Source organism: Acanthochromis polyacanthus, chromosome 5, assembly GCF_021347895.1.
Source record: "Acanthochromis polyacanthus isolate Apoly-LR-REF ecotype Palm Island chromosome 5, KAUST_Apoly_ChrSc, whole genome shotgun sequence".
NCBI lineage: Eukaryota > Metazoa > Chordata > Actinopteri > Pomacentridae > Acanthochromis > Acanthochromis polyacanthus.
This window is the reverse complement of record NC_067117.1, coordinates 4,837,196-4,859,843: the sequence shown is the minus strand read 5'-3', so window position 1 is coordinate 4,859,843 and position 22,648 is coordinate 4,837,196. Positions and strand designations below refer to the sequence as shown.

Genomic DNA, 22,648 nt, shown 5'->3' with positions numbered 1-22,648 from the left:
AAACTCCGCAGCCCAAAAACCTCCAAGGGTGTGACGACATTTACGCTCCGGTGACCCTGATAGCTGACTAATAATTCAATCGTTGCAGCTCAAAAAGTTCGATTTCTGTCAGTTTTATTAGGGACGACACAGATCATTATAAGATTGCACAAAAACACATGAGAAAACATGGATACGCCACCAACAAAACGTAAAACAAATCACTGTTTAGGACAAAACACCTACACAAACCTCAACGATATTCTGCTACGAATGCTAATTGTACAGTATCAAAATCTATCTTTACAAAGTTGTTACATGACACTAAAACATCAGTGCAAAACAGAATCCTAACCCTTACATCAGCATCTATTAAAACAAGCTCATGGTTCCAGATTGCAGGTAGCGATGCTAAAGCTACATGAAAAGACATCTGACAGCTGTTAAACCAGAAAAGCAACTTAAAAAAATGTGCATTTATGAGTTCTGTAGCAAACATCTGACCCCGCAACCTTCACCTTTGTTCCTGCAGCACATGCAGGGCTATGGAATTACATGTTGGTGGAAGCTATATTCAGAAATTATGCAGACAAATCTGTAAAAAAAAATCAGCGTGAAATGGGAAAGGTCGCTGCTCAGCCTCAGTCCTGTAGATGTGCGAAGACCTTGCAGGCGAGTTACTTCAGAATAAGGCTTTCAGAGGTCCTTTAAGCCGTTAATCAACGACCTGGAGCGACCTGTGTGCTGCCATGGTGGTGTCGTTCACGAATGATGATTTACTCATCCCTTGCTGCAGGACAAATGGTTAAATATGAATCAGCCTCAGTAGCTACAGTGAAATCATGAGCTAACCTGCGCTGTGCTAATGGCAAAGTCTTGATGCTCCGCTTTGAGCCGGAGTCCAAAATGCAAACATTACCTCAGCAGGGGTATGATTCACTGCGCTAATCGTGATGCTATTCGTGTGTGAACAAAGTCCTGCCAGTGATCCCTGGAACCTGAGCTCCAGGATTCCTCAGCCCAGCCGCTCGAGCGTCTCATCTACTTTCACTGGGCATTTCCTGACAACGCTGCTTAATCTTTCGAGCTTTCTCCATGTTTCTCACAGATACCTGAGAGAGGTGTGGGCTGCAGAGCAAAGGACACACCCGAACCCTCACAGATCTCAGGGTGGAGCTCCTCACCTTTTTCAGGAAGCTCGTTTGTCTCATGGTTTGTTTCTCGTTTTTGTCGTTTTGGGTTTCTTTTTTGTCTGGCTTGGGTTTTTTGTCTTATATTTGTCATTCTGCGTTTGCTTTATTCCTTTTTGTAATTTTGTGCTTGTTTTTTTTTTTTTTTAGCTCCACTCACCTTTTTCAGGAAGCTCTGTAAATCTTTGTCTGACCAGAGTTTGAAGAGAAGCAGGGCTGCCGTCTTGCTGGATTTTGGGAAATATCTGCGGAGGGAAACCGGCTGTCAAAGATCAGTTTGAGCTTGTGGAAATGTGAGCTGCATCCAAACACAATCCCCTCTGAGTGACAGCTATTTTCCATATCTTAACAGTCTCGTCTATGCTTAAAAGTGCAAACACAGGTCAAATTTCTCTTTGGTCTCGCGCGACCTTACTTGTTTCGGGTGAGATCATTCAGCGACTTTATCAGGTTGCTGTTTATCAAGCTCTTGGTCATCTCGGGTTCCTTCAGAACCAGGCGGCTGGCGGTCTGGCAGGCCATGGCCAGGTTGTCGTCGGACTCGTTCCCTGCAGCGGTTCCCTCGCTGAGGAGGTCCAGCAGCTCTGGGAGCGCTTTACGACCTTCAGGAACAAACAAAACCCACCCACCGCTTAACACAGGCAAACTCATAAAACAGCAACAGGTTGTTCCAGATAAAGGATTAAAAGGTGGTGGTCGTCATCTTTGTCATCTTTCAGTGAAATTAAACAGTGGAAAATGTTATAATCTTATTCTTTATGATCCTACTATGTTTAGATCCTGAGTATGTTCATGTTTAAAGCAAATGACTGATTCGAATGAGTACAAAGTATTTAAGAATGTAACTCAGGGGTGTCAAACATGAGGTCCACGGGCCAAAACCGGCCCTCCAGAGGGTCCAATCCGGCCCTCAAAGTGTAAAAATTAAAGAAGACATTAACTGCAGATTGCAAATTAGTAAAACTATACATTTAAAATAACTTCGAGACCATGACAAGTTTTTTTTTTATCAGAAAGTAAAATACTAGATTGCTCATTGTTCTTTATTCAGTTTTTGTAATATTTTGTCTTGCTTTTGTTGTTTTTTTGTCTGACTTTTGTCATTTGATGTTTTTGTCATTTTGTTTTTTGTCATTTTGTGTTTCTTTCTTGCCTCGCTTGTGTTTTTGTCTATTTTTTTGTCGTTTGTTTCTTTTTTGTCATTTTTTGTCTCGTTTTTGTCCATTTTTTTTGCTGCTTTGTAACTTTTTGTGTAATCTTCTGTCTCTTTTTTGTTTAATTTTGTGTCTCATTTCTTGTCATTTTGTTTCACACTTTTGTCATTTGTGTATCATCATCATTTTCATCGTCGTCGTGTGCATCGTTTTTGTCATTTTTGTCTTGCTTGTGTTTCTTATTTTTGTCATTTTGTTTTCTCTTTTAATCATTGTCGTGTGCATCGTTTTTGTCTTTTTTGTCTCGCTTGTGTTGGTCTATTTTTTGTTTCTCGCTTTTGTCATTTTTGGTCTCGTTTTTGTCATTTATCTATTTTGTAGCTTTTTGTCAAATTTTTTGCCTCTTTTTTTGCTCTGTTTCGTATCATTTCTGGCATTTTTAGTTCTTTTGTTTCTCGCTTTTGTAATTTTGTGTCTCATTTTTGTAATATTTTGTCTGGTTTTGGTTGTTTTTTGTCTGACTTTTGTCATTTTGATCATAAAGTGAAATACTAAATACATACCTGTGACTAAATGTTTTGTTCCTTCATAGACATTCTGTGATGTGGAAGTTGTAATGAGTAAATGATAAACTGAGGCTTAATGTGGTTGAAATTGAATCTGTTTTTCTTCAGAAATTTCAGGTTGTTCCTGATGTTTTCCAAAACGATAATTCCATAAATGTGAATATTTTTGCACTGAAACAAAGGAAAGATTTGGAGTTGTCATTATAGGTCATTATGCTGTGATTTTATTGGTCACTTGAGATCAAATTGGGCTGAATGTGGAACCTGAACTAGAATGAGTTTGACACCCCTGCTGTAACTGTTTGTTTGTCTTGAGCTGCTTCTTACCGATGGCACTGTGCAGGTTTGGGTTCTTGGTCAAGTTTCCAATCAGAGCCACCGTGCTCCTCTGCAGGTTGACCTTCCTTGTCTTTACCAGAGGGCTGAGAACCTGCAGGCCGTTCAGTTTCTGCACAATAGTCTGACTCATTACATGGGAGACCTGAGAACACAGGAAACCAGATCAGACGCCAGACTTGAGAAATGCCACGCCGAGTGTACAAACACAACCAAACTAAAGGTCTTACAATGCCTTCATGCGCGGTGAGATTCTGCAGCGCTCCACAGCAGGCTTCCTGTGTTTCTTCTCGCTTGCTGGAGCCGATCAAAGACAGGTAGCTCTGCAGCGTCTTGGAGTGGATCAACCAGCCGGCTCCACTCGGCTGCTGCTCCTCAACAACCGGGTAGTCAAAGTGATGCTGGACGAGAAAGGGAATCAGTCATCCTCAGCATGTTTCTGTCCACTGATCTCTGTTTATCCTCAGCCTTCTCTGGCACAGTGTAACCCATGAAGACTCAGTAGTACTTAGAATCATTTGTGTATTTGCACTCGAGCATGTATTTTCCTTCCAGCTGTGACATATACTGTATGTTTAACACGTACAGCTCACCTCGAGCCAAACCAACACACAGCTAAACTGTTGTTCAGTCATTTTTTAAATCCTCGATTCTTGTTCAGATTTTTTTTTTTTTGCAATGTTTTTTCTCGTTTTGGAGTACATGTTACACCGCCAATGAAAAGTGGCAGAGATTATGTGACGGCCTGTGTTGGTTTGTCTGTCTGTCTGTCTGTTAGCAACATTACTCAATAACGGAATAACGGATTTGGATGAAACTTCCAGGGAAGCTCAGAAATGACACAAGGACCAAGTGATTAGATTTTGGCAGTGATGCAGCTTATAATCTGGATCCATGGATTTGTTAAAGATTTCTGTATCATTGTGAGATAGTGGCACGGCTTCACTGTAACTATGACAACATGTGAACACTAGCTGACGACCACATGACTGTGATCCTCGACTGCTGAGGACTTATCGGGACGTCTCCGTCAGAAATGATACAAGGAACAATTGATTAAATTGTGGGTTTAAATAGGTTAAATAGTTTCTGTCTGTGGTGAGCTTGGCCGAAGTACTAAAGTATTTTAGCAATAAGCGGTTAGCATTAGCATGTAGCACTAGCAAGTTTGGTGAGCTGGCTTGTACAGTTTTTTTTGTCAGTGGTAGGTTTGCTTTGGACATGGTAGTAGTCTTGTAGCTAGCATTAGCATTTATAGTTAGCACTAGCAGGTTTGGAAAGTCTATATGTATAATTTCTTTGTCATTTTATAGCAGTTGGCACTATTTATTCAGCATCTTGCGCTAGATAACTGGTAGCATTGGCACTAGTCGCCACCTAGAGCATCTTCTAAACGGGCCTGGGTGAACTGAACATGGTAGTGCTGTTTGTTTTATGTAGGAGCAGCTAGCATTAGCATTTAGAGTTAGCACTAGCAGGTTTGGAGAGTTTTTAAGTATAGTTTCTTTCTCTGTCTGTGGTGAGCTTGGCTGAAGTACTGAAGTATTTTAGCAATTAGTGGTTAGCATTAGCATGTAGCACTAGCAAGTTTGGTGAGCTGGCTTGTATAGTTTCTTTATCAGTGGTAAATTTCCTTTGGAAATAGTAGTGCTACAGCCAGCATTAACATTTAGAGAGGTTTGGAGTTTATAAGCATAGTTTCTTTGTCGGTTTATAGCAGTTGGCACGAGGCATTCGGCATCTTGCACTAGCTAGCTGGTAGCATTGGCACTGGTCGCTATCTGGAGCATCTCCTAAACTGTTTGGATTGTGTAGGAGCAGTGTGAACTGGCAATAGGGGGGTGAATCGGGGATGCCAGAGTTCAACGCCTAGCCTCCTGGACGTGTTCTGGGACTAAATAAGTGAAACACCTTTGAAGGGAGGTTTCCACCTGATGACCTGCAGAGATGTGTTAGGAATCACTGCTCACTGGTGTGTATAGTGATGGGTCAGGGATCCTAGGTCCTTCTTTGAGTGTGCATCTTTCTTCTTTGGAGCACAAGCGTCTTGTCTTTAAATTATGGGGGTGTTTCTGAGTCCCACCTATTCCCGCCACCCGTTACTTATTTAGGTCACCTTTTATTTAATCTTTGAATATATCTGATTTTTTTTTTTGGCAGGATTAAACAGCGATTTAACCATTTCTGCAGTAACATAAAATTAATTTCTATCATTTCTGTTCTGTTCTTTATCATTGCGTACATGTTTTTAATGCCAAGACAGCAAAGTTTAACCGCAAAGTAAAAGTTACAAACATATCACATACGATCAGGCGCCAAAGTCCCACACTGTCACTCCACGTCTTTGAGAGGCTGGAATGTGATCATGATTGGTGCAGCTAAGAACAAGTCGCACTGAGGCTAACAGGTTCTGTGACAAACAGACAGGTAATTGCTGGTGCTGTCTGCTGTCTGCTGGTATGTCTGGTGAAGTGTTTTCACGCTGGTGTTCAGTGAACTCATCTCACCTCCTGTTCAGAAGCTCTGCTGCTCTGTGGACTGAAGCAGCCGACCGGGCCGCTGCTGTTCTGGCTGTGGCTCCGGTTCACAACCTTAGTCAGAGCCGTGATCCGGCTGAACAGAGCGGGAGCCTCCGCCTCCAGCTGGAACGTCAGGTTGTGGAGGATGCAGACACAGTTTTCTACCGACTGTTGGATCAGAGGGAAAAACACACAGCATGAGGACACAAGTTTATACAGACAATATAATGCAATCAAATGCAGAAGCTACAATTAATATTGCTGACATTTTTTTTAATGACTTGACATGCAAATTAAACTCAAAGTGATGTCCTGATGTTCTGAATTAAAAAATGTGTTGTCCTGCAGGTCAAATTGACCCGGTTTAAAGTTTGAAAATGTGAGAAAAAATATATAATTTCACAGTAAACTTCTGATGTCCACATTTTCAACATTTTTGGGAAGTCTTTCAACATCTTTTGGTAGAAAAAAGAAATCTTAAAAATGTTTGGACCGCGAATTTCGCTGGATTTTGGTTGATTTTGATGTGAATGTTCTTAAAGAAAAAATATTAGAAGTTTTTCTGATATATATGGAATCACTTAAGATATTTTTAGGATTTTTTGGAAGATTTTTATTAATTTTTTAAAAATATTTACAAGAATTTTCTTGCCACATTTGGGGGATTTTTTTAAATAAAACTTTTCAGGAAAATTTTTAAAGAATTATTGGAATTTTCTTCCTGAAGGTTTTGCATATTTTCAGAAAATTTGGGGAATCTTTTTGCCGAATTTTTGGATTTCTTTCAGACAAGGAAACAATATTTTTTGCTGCCCATAAATCAGAACAACAGGAAGTTTAGATTCAATGGTTTATATTTGACCATTTTCTGCATTGCAGATTATCAGTGAAGACGTCAAAACTAGAAAAGAATACATGTGGAGGATAAAAGTGTCAATCTTCAGTACTAATCTACAATTTAGATGATAATAAAAATAAATAAAAAGCATTGAAAGAGAAGGTGTGTCCAAACTTTTGACTGGCAGTGTACCTACACCCCTGTCAAAAGTTTTAGGACGCTTTCTCATTCAAATGAATGAGAAAGCGTCCTAAAACTTTTGACAGGGGGTGTAAGTGCACAGCAATAAATCTGAATTAAAAGAAAAACCCATTAGTGATAATTTTAGAATAAATAAAATTGAATTGAGTTCAGATAACAAATACAAAAAAGTTCTTCTGTTACAAAATGAGGGTTTTTATGAGTGTTTATGAAAGAGATTTTTGTCAAACAAAGCAGTCATCATGCTCAAGAAGACTCTCTGAAGTGAAACTGTTTATTATGCTCATTATTCAGATAACAAAGTGCAGTGTGTGTTTACCTTGTCGTCTGCTCGTCCTGCCTCCACACAGTCTTTAATGTAACTGACCAAAGAGTCGATCAAACCGCGGCACTTTCTCATCGTCTGTCTGTTGCTTTGCTTTGCGCTGCTGAGGTTTCTGTTGAAGATGAAATAAAAGATTTTCATACAGTATAGAAATGACTCATCACCAGAAGAAACATGGTCGGCAAACACCTGAAATCTACGACTCTTGTAAGTGCGCAAATATAAGTGCAGTGGGTAAATATTTAATCTATTTGTTTGCTTAGCAGACAGCAGCAAGATATAATTCAAGAGAAATATAAGCTTTGTCTGAAAACGATCCACCCTTTTCTGAAAAGTAAACAACATCAATCTCATAGGGGTCGGGAAAATAGTAAAGCAGCAGTCAAACAATCGAAGCTTTTACTGAGTGATCCAGGAAGTCGGTGAGATGTTTTACATTGCAGCAACGTGTTTGCTGATGCAGGGGATAAGATAACCATTATCGCGCTGTTATCGCCTCCAGCAACACTATACGACGATGTTTTACATTTACATTCACAGCTGCAGGGATCAAAGGGCCGAATGAACGCTTTCAAAGGCAGAAATCCTGACGAAGGAAGCCTCTACGCTGAGGGAAGCAGCCTCAAATTTACCGAAGATGATGTGTGTGCAGCCAAACTAAAACAAACTAAAACAAAGGGAAAAGGTTGAAGTTGTGGTGGTTTAGGTTGTTTTGCTGTGATTTTACTGGGGCTCAGATGAGATCACACTGGGCTTTATGTGGACTAAAATGAGCTTCACAGCCCTGACCTTTACTGTGAAAAACAACAAAATAACACAGCCCTGCATATTCCCATTTTAATGTAAAAAAACGTTTTCATATACAAAGTTATTGGGGGGGGTCGTGGAAGTTTTTTTGTCCTTCGAAGGGGCGCCTGGCAGAAAAAAAAGCATGGCTGGGTTTTGCTCCTTACCTGAGACATCCTGTGGCGTTGAAGAAGACGTCGGGGTACTGGCCGTTAGTGCTGTTCGAACCGTTGGCGTAGGGCAGGATCACACGCTCCACTAAGACGGGCAGGGCAGTCTTCACCAGGTCTGGCTTCAGGTCTTCTGCAGAGGACAAGTTCCACAGGAGACCTGCAGAGACAATGGAACAGGTCCTAAATGTGTGTTTAAATCACAAGCAAGTGTGAGAGTTCCTTTATGTTCTCATAATAGAGCTATAGTTAGATTTCATGGAAGTTTGTGACATTTAGGTGCATTTAATTTAAACATTTGCCACATTTTTAGTAACATGCACTGCAAAATTTTAAATCCTACCAAGTCTGTTTGTGTTGTTTTTAGTCAAAATGCCTCATCCCACTTGATTTAAGATAAATTCGCTTAAAAAGTGACGTTTCAGCAACATGGAGGGACTTGTTTTAAGACGATGCATCTTAAATATCTTGTAGAGTCAAACAATCTTGAAATTATCTTGTTTTAACCCTGCGGTCCTGCGGGTTAAATCGACCCATTTTAAAGTTTAAAAATGAGGAAAAAAAAATTCACAGTGAAAACTTCCACATTTTCAACATTTTTTGGGAATTTTTTTTTAACATTTTTGGGTAGAAAAAAAGAAATGTTTAAAAAAATGTTTCTTCAAGAACACTCAGGGGGAAAAATAAAATCAACCAAAATCCAGCAAATTTCACTGAATTGTACTTGATTTTTTCCCAAATGTTCTTAAAGAAAATATTAGAACTTTTACTGATATATATATATGTAAGCATTTTAGATATTTTTAGGCTTATTTTTGGAAGATTTTTATGATTTTTTTTGAATATATGTACAATTTTTAGATTTTTTTATTTATAAATGTTTATTCCTTGCAAAATTTGGGGATTAAAATTTTTTTTAAGGGAAATCTTTAAGGAATTTTATTCCTGATGATTTTAGGGAATTTTTCGCTTTTTTTTTTTTTTTTCCAGACAAGGCAACAATATTTTTTGGTGCCATAAGTGAAGAAAACTGGAGGGTTAAGACACCTAAGCTTGACAATCCCCATAAAGCACAGCTTAAAATAAGTTTTCCAGCTAATTTTAAGATCTCAATATTCTAAATATCAAATCTTATTTCAAGAAATCTTGCCAAGACATTTTTCTCTTGTTCTATTGGCAGATTTTTTTCACTTATTTCAAGGTAAAAGTTCTTTGTAACAAGTTTTTTTTTCTTGTTTTGAGAGGAGCATTTTTTCCCCAGTGTATAGTGAGATTTCATGGAAGTTTGTGATATGTAGAGGCATTTATTTAAACATTAACCACATATTTAGTGGCATTTAGCTAAACCCAAAGCATCAGATAAACACTGAGACTTTCTGCAGCGCGGAGTGTTCTGACTGACGGAGGATTAAAACAGGATTACCCAACACTCCACACGTAGCACTCTCTGTCCGACTTGTTTGTTTGGTTAGGCGTGTGTTCAAGAGCTGTAATTCACACCTGTCAGCTGTTTGTGGATCTCTACGGAGTCCGTGTCTCTGAGCAGAGCCACGGCCTCCGGGATGCCGTCGCAGCGCTGGATCTCCTCCTTGTTTTTGTCGCTTTTGAAGGACAGGTTGCGGAGGGCAGCCGAGGCCGTGCGGCTGACCTGTTCGCTGCTGCTGCGGAGGAGGTTGACCAGAGGGAGGACGCCGTTGAACTTCAGCACCTGCAAGACGAGAAGGCTGCAGGATTAGTTCAGCTTCAGGAGCACAACAGCTCGCCTCAATTCAGACGACAGGGATTTGATTTGAACGGCGATTTAGAAATACTGCTTCCATATCCAGCCTGGATTCCCCAAGACAGACTAATTATAGTGTTTGAGAAGTGAGAACAGTCGATGGCACAGGAGCCCAGAAAACAGGTTAACTTCATGTTAAAGTCATAAATCATTTTCAGCAATCTAGGTCACTAGAGGAAGCAAATACCCTAAGTGTTTTAGCTTCAACTTCAGCTTTACCGTCATTCAGGAATGTACGAAATGACGTTTCTCTCATCCATTTCACAGTGCAGAAATAAAACGGTTCACCCCTTGACGCCTGAATTTATTTACAATTAAATTTAAAGAAAACTTTGGTGTGTTTTTGTTTTTCCAGCCGATGCTAGAATAAGTAGAGATTGTTAATTTGTCTTTTACACTGCAAAAACTGAAAATCTTACCAAGTCTATTTGTCTTATTTTCATTCAGAATGCCTCATCCCACTTGATTTAAGATAAATTCACAAAAGAAAACAAAAAAAGTGACATTTCAGCAAGATGGAGGGACTTGTTTTCAGACGATGCATCTTAAATATCCTGTTAAGTCAAGCAATCTTAAAAAAATCTTTTCACAGTGAAAACTTCCACATTTTCAAATTTTTTGGGGGAAATTTTTTAAACATTTTTTGATGGAAAAAAGAAATGTCAAAAAAAATGTTTCTTTAAGAACATTCAGTAAAAAAAATCAACCAAAATCCAGAAGATTTTTATTAATTTAAAAAAAATGTAATTTTTTTTAAATTTCTTGCCAAATTTGGGGATTTTTTTTCTAAATAAAACTTTTAATGGAAACTTTTAAGGAATTTTCTTTCTGAAGATTTTGCAAATTTTTATAAATTTGGGCTTTTTTTGCTACATTTTTGGATTTTTTTCAGACAAGGAAACAATATTTTTCAGTGCCGTAAATGAAGACAACAGGAGAATTAAGACACCTAAGCTTGACAATCCTGGTAAAATAAAGCTTCAAATAAGTTTTCCCGGCTAATTTTAAATATATTAATATTCTAAACATCATCAAATCTTACCAAGCCATTTTTCACTTGTTTTATTGGCAGATTTTTTCACTTGTTTCAAGGTAAAAGTTCCATGAAATAATTTTTTTTCTTGTTTTGACAGGGGCAGAGAACAGATAAATCCTCCCGAGAACAGAGGGGGGGAAAGCATATTTCAGTTTAACTTGTTTTTGTGATTTCTTGCCGTTTTGGAGCTAAAACAATTCACGATTTTAACGAAAAAGCTCCCCACGAAAAACAGCGATGCTTAGAAATCAAAAACAGGCCGACAAGAAAACAGGAACGGCAATCCACGTTCTAATGAAACTTTAAGAAACTGAACTGAACATGAACATAAATGAAACTCTCAACAGTCAGGAGGCCTGCACTTTGCTGCAGTCTCCATCTTCTCTCAGCATGAAAGCAAAGTTCTCCTCTTTCCATCCATTCACGTGAAAAATCATTTTGAAAGGAATCGGCATTTAGTGGGGTAGCTCAGATGAGTCCAAAGAAACGGATCAAAAACCAGATGTCCAGTGAAGAGGACATAAATGAACGGGCTGGGTCTCAGGAGGATATGATGACAACGACAGATATATAATAATTTGATCCCACTCAGACCGGTCCTACCAGAAACCAGTGCTTGGAAAAGGTTCCTAGGTACGTATTGAATCTGCACAAACCGGCATTGGGGGAATGGATACGCTATCTGCAGTCTGAATAAAGGTGATATGATGTGAATCTGCAACAGTAGGCATCAAGGGGTTAATACTATTAAAAAAAGGAGAATAAATATAAGGTGAATTTAAAAAGACTAAACTAAAAAACACCAATCATACAATCTGTTATTATGCACAGTCTAGTTACACATAGAACATCTAACAAAGTCTGCAGTAGTAACATCTGTCATATTTATTCCTCTAGTGACCTCCTACGCAGCAGTTTTATGTATATTTTTATTGTCAGGTGACGTGCTGGAATCAGTTTACCTACGCAAACGTGAGCGACTAACAGGAAACTTCATATTTTATTCAACCTCGCTGTTCAACGTTTCCACTCCATGTCAGAGTATTTTTATAAGCTGCAGCTGATGCTTTTTTCTCATGAAACACCGCGCTGTGCATCTGTTTGGTCGTGCTGGAAACTGATGAATCATTTCTCGTCTGTTGTGTGTCTGTACATGCTTAGAGCTGCTACTGTAGTTTTTAACTTGCTGTAACTACGATCACCACTGATTCATTCCGGAACAGGTCTGGAGAACACATCAAGTCCATCATCCTCAATACTTGTGCTGTTTTTGCCCGTAACTCCTTTTGCTTTGCAGCAGCTAATGACTGGAGCTCCACACAAAACACTCTCAAACTTTCAGCTCCGACTCCACTCACCTCCTTCCAGCTTAAACTCCAACAGATTGAAGCTGACTGCTGCTGCTTCTGATCACTTTGGATTCTTACCCCTCATGCACATTTTTTACACTCACATGCATATAGTGTATTTCTGGTAAATAAGATCCTCTTCCAACAACACATGAGCCCAGCTGGTATTCCAGCATTACTGTGTGATCACTGGTTGGTTTGAGAGCGTCTTGGCAGATCAAAATTCTAAATAAAAGCTCAAAATCAGCACACACACTTGCAAAAGTGAAAGCAAATCTTCAGGATTTCATTGCCTACGTGTTGCGCAACGAGCAGCAAACACTGTTTTCCACTGAAATCCTTCTTTATTATAACAACTGCATCGTGCATATATTATGTATGCACGATGCAGCGCGGATGTCTGCGTTTAGATACAGCTGTATAGCAAACGCTGACATCCGTGTTTACGATAGATCGCGGATGTCCGTGCTGCATCTTGCATACATAATACATGCACGATGCAGCGCCGATGTCCGTCCGTGTTCCGCGCTCCGGTCGGACGTTGATTTCTGTTGCATTGCGCGCTCACTTCCGCTTTTGATGACGTATCGTGCTCAGACAATTAGTCGAGGCGTCATTAGTTGCAGCCCTAAAGCACTTCTGTCGACTTTGTAAAAACCAGAGTGGGCCATAAGTTTCCATACATGGGAAAATGTATATTTTTCATGTTTCGGATACCCCAGAAGATGCGTTTGAAGCTAACTTTGAAGGCCATGAAGGTACGAGACATAAATCATCTTAAGGTACGTTTCACCAACGCCGTTACAAGCAGAGCTTCAACTGTGCTAATGTAAGTTCATCAACAGTGGAAAACACGCTTTAATGTGAGTTTTTGAAACAATGGCAATCATGTAGAGCACATTATATAAAAAAATGGTTGTTCAGTGTGCAAACTTATGGCCCGCCCTGTAGATTGTTATCCTTTGAAAATAAAGACATGAAGACAAAAGAAAGAAGCTAAGTCACCTCGTCTTTAGCTCTGTCGTCGATGTAAGCGTTGTGCTGGATGTAGGAAGCTCCACAGTGTTGGTACGACTCCTCCTCACTGGACAGAAACTCCACAGCCTCCTTCATGCTGAGATCAGAAACTCCACTGGTTCCGTTGGACCTTCGTGAAACAATTCAAATATTTTTTAAATTCACGCTTAAAATGAAGAAAATGGAATACGTCAGTCAACCCTCCTGTTGTCTTCATTGACGGGAAACAAAAAAATACTGTTCCTTTCTCTGAAAAAAAAATCCAAAAATTCAGCAAAAAAAATTCCCCAAATTTCAGAAAATTTGCAAAACCTTCAAGAAGGAAATTTCAATAATTCCTTCAAAGTTTCCCTTAAATGATTTATTTAAAAAAATACAAAAAACAAATTTGGCAAGAAATAAAAATTTTAAAAAGTAATTGCAAATATTTTCAAAAAATTAATAAAATCTTCCAAAAAACCCTAAAAATATAAAATATATAATTATATAATATAAAATATAAAATAGTGATTCCATATATATCAGTAAAACTTCTATTATTTTCTTTAAGAACATTCAGAAAAAAATCTACTAAAATCCAGTGAAATTCGCTGGATTTTGGTTGATTTTTTGTGAATGTTCTTAGGAAAAAAATTTTCCACCAAAAAAAGTTCAAAAATTTAAAAAATTGTTGAAAATATGGACATCAGAAGTTTCACTCTGAAAATATATTTTTTTCCCACATTTTCAAACTTTAAATTCGCAAAACCTTCAGAAAAAAATTTCAATAATCCCTTAAAGATTTCCCTTAAAAGTTTTATTTTTGTAAAAAAAAAATCCCCAAATTTAGCAAGAAATTATAATTTTAAAAATAAAAAACTTGAAAAAATCAAATTTCAAAAGATGAATAAAATCTTCCAAAAAAATCCTAAAAATATCTAAAGTGATTACATATATATCAGTAAAACTACTAATATTATCTTTAAGAAGAACATTCGGAAAAAAATCTGATTTTTTTTCCCGAATGTTCTTAAAAGAAATACAGTTTTTAACATTTCTTTTTTCCCCCATCAAAAATGTTCAAACATTTTCACTGTGGAAATGGATATTTTTCCTCATTTCTAAGCTTTAAAACGTGCCCATTTGACCCACAGCTTACCCAGAATCCGCTTTGCTCTTGGTTGTGGCCTCGGCTTTGGACGTGTCGATCTGGCTGCATATGAACTGGCCGTTTGCTTTGCTCTGACCGTTTGGGATTTTCAGAGGCGGAGGCTGAAGCTTGGGCGGCGTCATGAACTGACTGGTGCTCCTCTGGGTCATGTAGGTGTTCTTGGTGGAGACGTTTCTCTGCTGGGTCGCCGAGCGTTTGGGCACCGAGCGAATCCAGGCCAGGTCCGGCTCGCTGCGGCTGGTGCTGGTCCGAGCGGCCGCCATGGAGTTGACGTAGCCCCTCTCGTACTGGAAGGCCGACGCCGCCGTGCTCCTCTTCGCCGTGGGTCCTTTGGAGGTGGTTTGGCGGTTGGTGTTTTTCTCAAAGCCGAACTGCAGAGCCAGATAACACACATTTGTGATTAAAGATGTCTCATGAAGGCGCATTGCGGCAGTAATGCGGTAACTTGGAGCAGGCAGCGGTAAATCAGACGGTGACAGGTCGTACTGGTGAGTAAACCTGTTGTGGTGCAACGTCTGGCAGCTGGTGTGGGAGAGGTTGTGAAAGTTTGGTACGACGAGACAGAAAGACTCGAACGTTTGGAGACAGGTTTTGGCACTCAGATGGAGGCAAAGTCAAATGAGGACAAGACATTCTGAGGCCCTGTTTCTATTACAAACTGGAGATTTATGCTATTTCTACAACAAAGATGCATCAAATAGTCATAAAGTTCTGAGTATTTTCGTCAGGACAGGGGCAGAGGCAGGATTTTAGATTTAATAAGATCTACAATAAGATTTCCCCGAGGTAACCAACCCCTAAGAAATCTGTTTTTTTACATTTCATTCATTATTTTTTTTAGTCGCAATGGCTAGTGAGTGTGTCACAATTAGAACATCAAACTAAAAACTTACATCTGAAACAGTTTTCAGGTGTAACCTCTGCATCATTTAACCCTCGTGTCGTCCCGAGAGTCAAAACTGACCCGTTTTAAAGTTTGAAAAAAACAATATTTTCACAGTGAAACTTCTGATGTCCACATTTTCAACATTTTGGGGAAATTTTTGAACATTTTTTGGTGGAAAAAAGAAATGTTAAAAATGTTTCTTAAGAACATTCACAAAAAAAATCAACCAAAATCCAGCAAATTTCACTGATTTTTATGTGAATGTTCTTAAAGAAAATATTAGAAGTTTTACTGATATATATGTAATCACTTTAGATATTTTTTAGAATTTTTTGGAACACTTTTACTCATTTTTTGAAAATATTTACAATTTTTAGATTTTTTTAAATTTTTTTATTTTTATTCTTGCAACATTTGGGGATTTAAAAAAAACTTTTAAGGGAAACTTTTAAGGAATTTTCTTTCTGATGATTTTGGAAATTTTTGTGAATTTAGTGAATTTTTTCCTAAATTTTTGGATTTTTTTTTCAGACAAGGCAACAATATTTTTTGGTGCCATAAATGAAGACAACAGGAGAGTTAAGACACCTAAGCTTGACAATCCTGGTACAATATAGCTTCAAATAAGTTTTTTTTAAATTTTATTGCCATTTTTTTAAAAGTAAAACTTTTAAGGAATTATTGGAATTTTCTTCCTGAAGGTTTTGCAAATTTTCTGAAACTTTTTAGAATTTTTTTTGCTGAATTTTTGGATTTTTTTTCAGACAAGGAGACGATATTTTTTGGTCAATGAGGACAACAGGAGGGTTAACTCTGCACCTCACTGTGATGCTCTTAATGTTTTATGTAAAGCATAAACATGAAGGCTGTCATACAAATAAACCTGCCTTTCTTCAGATGGCTGACTGGACAAAATAAGCAAGCTGAAGAAGCACATTTTTAAAATGTTTGCAAATGAATCACTCATCAAACAACAACATGCATATTACTGCTGCTATCCTCCCACTTCTGAGGAGCTGTCCTTAACTGCAGCTATCGCATTTTGTTGTAATAAAACGTCTGTGAGAATCATGCAGCTCAGTCAATAAAGAAAGAGAGATAAGCGTGACGTAACTCACACTTTGAGAGAAGCCGTTTCCAAAGACATTCGGAGGACTGGAGTGTGACTTCAGACCGTCTATGAACACGGAGTCGTAGGAAGGGCCTGAGGAGAGAGCGTTATCAGCTGTTATCATGTGTGCAGTACACGCCTCGTTTATGACCGTTTACTGCCTTTGTCTGTGGAGAAGAAACGGAGTGAGCCTCCCAGCAGCTCGTCTGTGTTTTAATGGTGTCCAGACTGACAGAGCAAAGAACGTCCAGAAACTGTGAGAGTTCAGCAGCACAGAGCGAAGACCACAGGAGGAAAGCATGGATCAGTCCCAATCTGTGGCACAGCAGCCCTCGTTATGATAACAAATAAGCACTAATGCACATTTTCAGTCACTGATCACTGGTTTACAGCCACAGGCTAGTTAAATGTGACTTTATCTGCAGAAAAATCTGATTCTGGATTAAAGTACAAAATATTACAGCTGTTCTTCAGATTTAAAGTCATAGTTTAAACAGACAGGAATAGTTTTCTTGTTCTATTTCACCCTCTAATTTAACCCTGGAAGACCCAAAAAATGATGTATCTACATAATTATTGGCAGCCCTGGTTAAGATGTGTTGAAAACCTTAAAATAAATTCACTTTTCAATGCAGAAGCATGCTCTCAATTGTAGAAAAATGTATTATAGGAGAAGATTAGGTGCTGTTTTGTTTGCAAAAGTGGGTTGAACAAAGTGTTAACATCAGGGGTGCTAATAATTGTGGCACACATGATTTGATGTAACAGAATTATTTCTTAATGTGTGATTTTTTTTCCCCACTGAATAAATGCACTTGAATTAAACGTTGGATTTTCCTCTTTTTTTCATTGTGGTTCTATATAATTTAGAAAAAAAAGAATTTATTAGAAGCTAAAGAACACATCTTAACCAGGGGTGTCAATAATTATGGAGGGCGCTGTCTGTCTATAAAAAGTAGAAAATGATAATAAAAAATAAAGCCGCAGCAGTGGGGTTTACAGGGTTAAATAATGAGTACAGGTTATAGATTTACAGATGTGTAGACCACACCTTTAAATCTATAGAAGAAAGTGAAGCTACTCAGACAACAAAAACACCACAAATAAACAGGTTTCTAAGATAGTTTCCTGACTCCCAGCACTGTATTTGTAGCCAAGTCCTAGAAACTGTGAGAAAAGCAATTCTTCTCTCTTTATTTCCCGACATGAAATACGTATTTAGTTTTTATTCTGCTGCTGGGAATAAGGACAGACTGCTACTGGGCTGAACAGACTAAACTTCCTTTCTTTTCTCACACCAGCAGAGATCTACAAACAGAATAAAACAGAGGGAGCGTTAACCTCCTGGTCTGCGGTCTTTTCTTACTTGTCGGGGACAGTGAGGTGGATCCGCTCCTGCTGGGCTGTCTGGACTTGGTCCTCTTGATGGTCTGGACCTGCTCCAGGACCCGCTGCTGTCCGGTCCGGTACTGGTTCCCGGACGGCAGAGCCAGAGACGTGTCGTCCACATTCCCGATGGAAATGGCCGACTTTAGAGGATCCGCGCTCGTCATTTCTTTTAACCGTCAGGACGGCTCGACTGCATCCAACAGGGAAGTCTGTCGGTCGGTCTGCTGTCGGTGTGATCAGAGGTAATAAAAGCGCACCTTGTCCTGCCCGGCCCGGCCCTGCCCTGCCCGCTTAGACCGCGCCCATCTGGGGACAAAAGAGCTGCAAGACTCCGCTGCAGAGAATCATCCTTTATAGAGACGAAAACTACAGAGCTGCAAACAACAAGCAGGTTTAGTTCTGCTGCTGGAGAAAAGTCCTGGAAGACAATCTGAGAAGTAAACTCACTGTTCACTCCTACTTTACACTGTAAAAAATGTTTGTACATTTTAAAGTGAAGATCTGTGAACTTTAAAACAGTTTATCAAACACTGTAAACGGGTTAGTTTAGCAGAAAAAGGTGTTTTTTAAAATTGTTTTCTCTCTTTAAAAAACACATTTCCTGACTCCTGCACAGTCTGAATGGAAAAATGCCGTAATCTGTGGAATAAAACTGTAATTTCTGCATTTAATTCTTGAAAACAAAACAGTTTTTCCCAGTTAAATGCACACATTGTTGCACTGGTAATGGAAACATGCTGCTATATTTACAACAAGTAACCTGGAGATTTCTGCATTTATTACTTGTAAAAAGTACATGATGTCCTTTTGCGTTAACAGACATATGCTTTAATATTTATGACAGCTTTAACTGCACTTTTTGCTAAAAAAAAATACACATTAATGTTTAATGCACTAAATGTGCTGTTAAAGGGAAAATGCTGGAATCTTTATGCACGTTCTCACATTTTTAAAGGTTAAAACTTTTTATTTTACAGTAAAATATGGAATGAAGCACGTTTTTAACCATAAAATCCACAGTATCAATACATTTATTTACAGTAAATGTAGAAAATGTTTTACTGTAGTTTTATAAAAACATTCTGGCCGGAATTTTATTTTATTTTTAACAGTGTAAGCTTCATATTTGCAGAGATACACTACCAGTCAAAAGTTTGGACATACTTTCTCATTTAGTGGTTTTTATTTACTTATTTTAACCATTATAGATTAACACTAAACACACGAAAACTATAAAACTATCTAAGAATACACATGGAGTTGTGTTGCAAACAAACAAATGTTAATTCTCAGTATTAGAAAATAATACAAATAAATAAAAAGCACTGAAAGAGAAGATGTGTCCAAACTTTAGACCGCTAGCGTACAAATCGCTCATCTACAGCTGTCTGACTGCTGCTGATAAACTTGCTGTGATGAGATCAGAAAACTTCATTTAAACTTCCAACACGCAATAAAAAACCTTCACCAACCACTAGAAAGTGCAACAAAGTCCTGCAATATTCAAAAGCGCATCAGTATTCTCAGCAAAATGCACTTCTATGCAAATATGCAAAGACAAAGGTCCCTTTGACTGCTCTGTTATCTTACAATAACTTTTTATTGCTAATGCTGAGTGACAGATTTACTGCTGGAGCTTCTCATGTGAACTGAAGAGAGCTAAAAGAACAATATTCCCCTCAGAAATGACAGGAAATATGCAAATATTGAACGCTATTAACCCTCGTGTTGTCCTGCGGGTCAAATTGACCCGTTTTAAAGTTTGAAAATGTGGGGAAGAAAAATGTGTTCACGGTGAAACTTCTGATGTCCACATTTTAGACATTTTTGGGAAATCTTTGAGCATTTTGTGGTGGAAAAAAAAGAAATGTTTCACAAAAGAATCAACCAAATTCCAGCGAATTTCACTGGATTTTGGTTGATTTTTTGTTAAAGTTTTACTGATATTAATGTAATTATTTTAGATATTTTCAGGATTTTTTTTTTGGAATATTTTTGCTCATTTCTTGAAAATATTTCCAAAAATTTTCTTGCCAAATCTGGGGGATTTAAAAAAAAAAAAACAGCTCGGCCTGTTTCAAAAAAAAAAAGAAAAAAAAAGAGCTTGAAACTGAGCAGTGTGATGTTATTTTGTTGGCAAGCAAAGGGGTGCACGACAAACATGAAATATCTGCAAGCAGACTCAATTTGGGGAGATAAGGAAAAACAAAAAGCCTTTTGTGAAGCGAAGCTGACTTCATTCTGTGCACAAACCTGTTTACACTGCGTTAGTCATCTTCATCTGTGCAACAGCTGCAAAAAAAATAAAATGCTGAATTAGCTTCACTAATTCTGCAGTAACGCCCAAACAGGATGCTGCACTTCTCATAGTAGATTAACTACCTACTACATGACAAAAATACCAAAACCAAGATTTAATAAAAAATACACAAGAAAACCTGCAGCAAACTACCAATTGGAATTTTAACCCTCCTGCTGTCCTCATTTATGGACACCAAAAATAGTTTTCCTTGTCTGAAAAAAATCAGCAAATAAAATCCCCAAATTTCTGAAAATTTGCACAAAAAATTCCATTAATTCCTTAAAAGTTTCCCACAAAGTTTTCTTTTAAAATACTAATTTGGCAAGAAAATTCTTGGAAATATTTTCAAAAAAATAAAATTCTTCCAAAAAAAATCCCAAAAATTTCACAAAAATGTTGAAAATGTGGACATCAGAAGTTTCGCTGTGAAAATATATTATTTTCCACTTTTTCAAACTTTAAATTTGCAAAACCTTCATAAAAAATTCCAATAATTCCTTCAAAAAATTATCTTAAGTTTTATTTTTTTTAAAAATGCCCCAAATTTGGCAAGAAAATTCTTGTAAATATTTTCAAAAAAGAGTAAAAATCTTCCTAAAAAACGTTGAATATTTTAAGAAAATTCACAAAAAATCTTCCAGAAAAAAAATTATTTTTTTGTGAAAGTTCTTAAACATTTCCTTCCAACAAAAACGGTAAGAAAATTTTTGGAAATATTTTTAAAAATTACTACAAATCTTCAAAAAAACCCTAAAAATATCTAAAGTGATTACATATATATCAGTAAAACTTCTAATATTTTCTTTAAGAACATTCACAAAGAAATCAACCAAAATCCAGAGAAATTCGCTGCATTTTGGTTGATTTTTTATGAATGTTCTTATAGAAACATTTTTAATATTTCTTTTTTTCCCACCAAAAAATGTTCAAAAGTTTCCCAAAAAGGTTGAGAATGTGGGCATCAGAAGTTTCACAGTGAAATATTTTTTCCTCACATTTTCAAACTTTAAAACGGGTCAGTTTGACCTGCAGGACGACACGAGGGTTAAAGAAGATAGAGTCTTTCAAGCGGCCGTTCATCTGTCATTTTTCTTCAACACAAAGGTCCAACGTTTGTTCATGAGCGTCAAAGAAATGATAAATCCTAGTTTTAAACGCCCCACGACACTACAGCCTCAGCTCCCAGCTGTTAGCTTTACAACAGCCTAATTTTATGCATTTATTACAGTTTTAGGTCGTGTCGTGCAGTCTGAAAATGGAGCGCTACCGAATGGCATTCCCTGTGTAGCACTGAATGCAACGGCTTCTGAAATGCTTGCAGGATGTGCAGTGAATGTGTTCCTCTTTGCACTGGGAGCAAATGAAAAATGTAAATGCACCACGCCCAGGACACTCCTGCCCTTCAAGGCCCAACATGTGCCAGCTGGCGTGTCGGATCTGGCAATTTTGGCCGTCTGCTCTCACTGGCTTCCACGCCTTTGTCTTGTGATTATTGCTCTGACAACAGCTTCAGTGATTCATTTGTTGAACGACTTGTTTCCATTGGAAGAGTTCAGTTTTTTAAAGCTACAGTGCTTAGACTGCCCCCTAGTGGTGAATGTGTGGATCTCAGTGAAGAGCCAGTAAACAACCGAGAAATAACCACAGCTCCACGTTTTCTTTAAGAGCAAAAAAGCAGATTCTGAAAATGTTCACATTTAAGGAATTATCTTCTTGCAAGACATGAACAACCTGAAGTTTCTGAAGAAAAATAGATTCAATTTCAGCAACGTTATGCCTCAGTTAATCATTTACACATTACAACTTCCAGATCACAGAGCGTCTAAAAAGGAACACAACATTTAGTCATCTGGAACTGAATGATAGAGCGTTTTACTTTATGATCAAAGCAACAAAAAGAAGACAAAAAACTGCAAAAAAAAGAAAAAATATGACAAAAATGAGACACAAAATGACAAAAATGAGACGTAAAACGTCAAAAAAATGAGACAAACGACAAGAAACAAAACAATAAAGGACAAAAAAGTGACAAAGCAACAAAAAAGGACCAATGACAAAAACTAAAGAAAAGAAAAATTACACAAATGAGACCAAAAATGACAGAAGCAAGAAACAAAACCACACCAAAGCAGACCAACAACACAAGTGAGACAGATAAACCACAAAATGACACAAACCATGCACAAAACAAATAAAACAAGAGAAAATGACAAAAAGACAAAAAACAGCAAACACAAGTCAAAATATTTTTTAACAAAAATGAGACACAAAACGACAAAAACGAGACACAAGATGACAATAAAGTAAGACGAACGACACAAAAAAGAGACAAAAAAATTGTACAAACGACAAAAAATGACAGCAGCAAGAAACAAAACCACAGAAAAGTAGACGACACAAGCGAGACAAAAAGGAAACACAAAACGACAAAAACATGAGATAAACGACAAAAGTCAGACAAAAAACAACAAAAACAAGACAAAGTATTAGAAAAATGAGACATAAAATGACAGAAGAACAATGAACAATCTAATATTTTACTTTATGACCAAGCTCTAGAAATT

The 22,648-nt window shown here is 37.7% G+C and overlaps 1 protein-coding gene across 1 annotated transcript; it reads right to left on the bottom strand.

Annotated features, from left to right (window-relative positions):
- Positions 1 to 97: 97 nt before the first annotated feature.
- Positions 98 to 18,146, bottom strand: pkp1b (plakophilin 1b). The gene is made up of 13 exons (XM_022200660.2): positions 17,760 to 18,146; positions 16,401 to 16,486; positions 14,385 to 14,767; positions 13,235 to 13,376; positions 9,565 to 9,772; positions 8,062 to 8,224; positions 7,103 to 7,220; positions 5,733 to 5,912; positions 3,456 to 3,626; positions 3,217 to 3,370; positions 1,585 to 1,771; positions 1,330 to 1,414; positions 98 to 769 (listed from the first exon to the last, which is right to left on the bottom strand). Exons 1-13 carry the CDS (start codon positions 17,944 to 17,946, stop codon positions 695 to 697), a joined length of 2,139 nt encoding a protein of 712 aa, XP_022056352.1. The 5' UTR covers positions 17,947 to 18,146; the 3' UTR covers positions 98 to 694.
- Between the last annotated feature and the right edge of the window lie 4,502 nt (positions 18,147 to 22,648).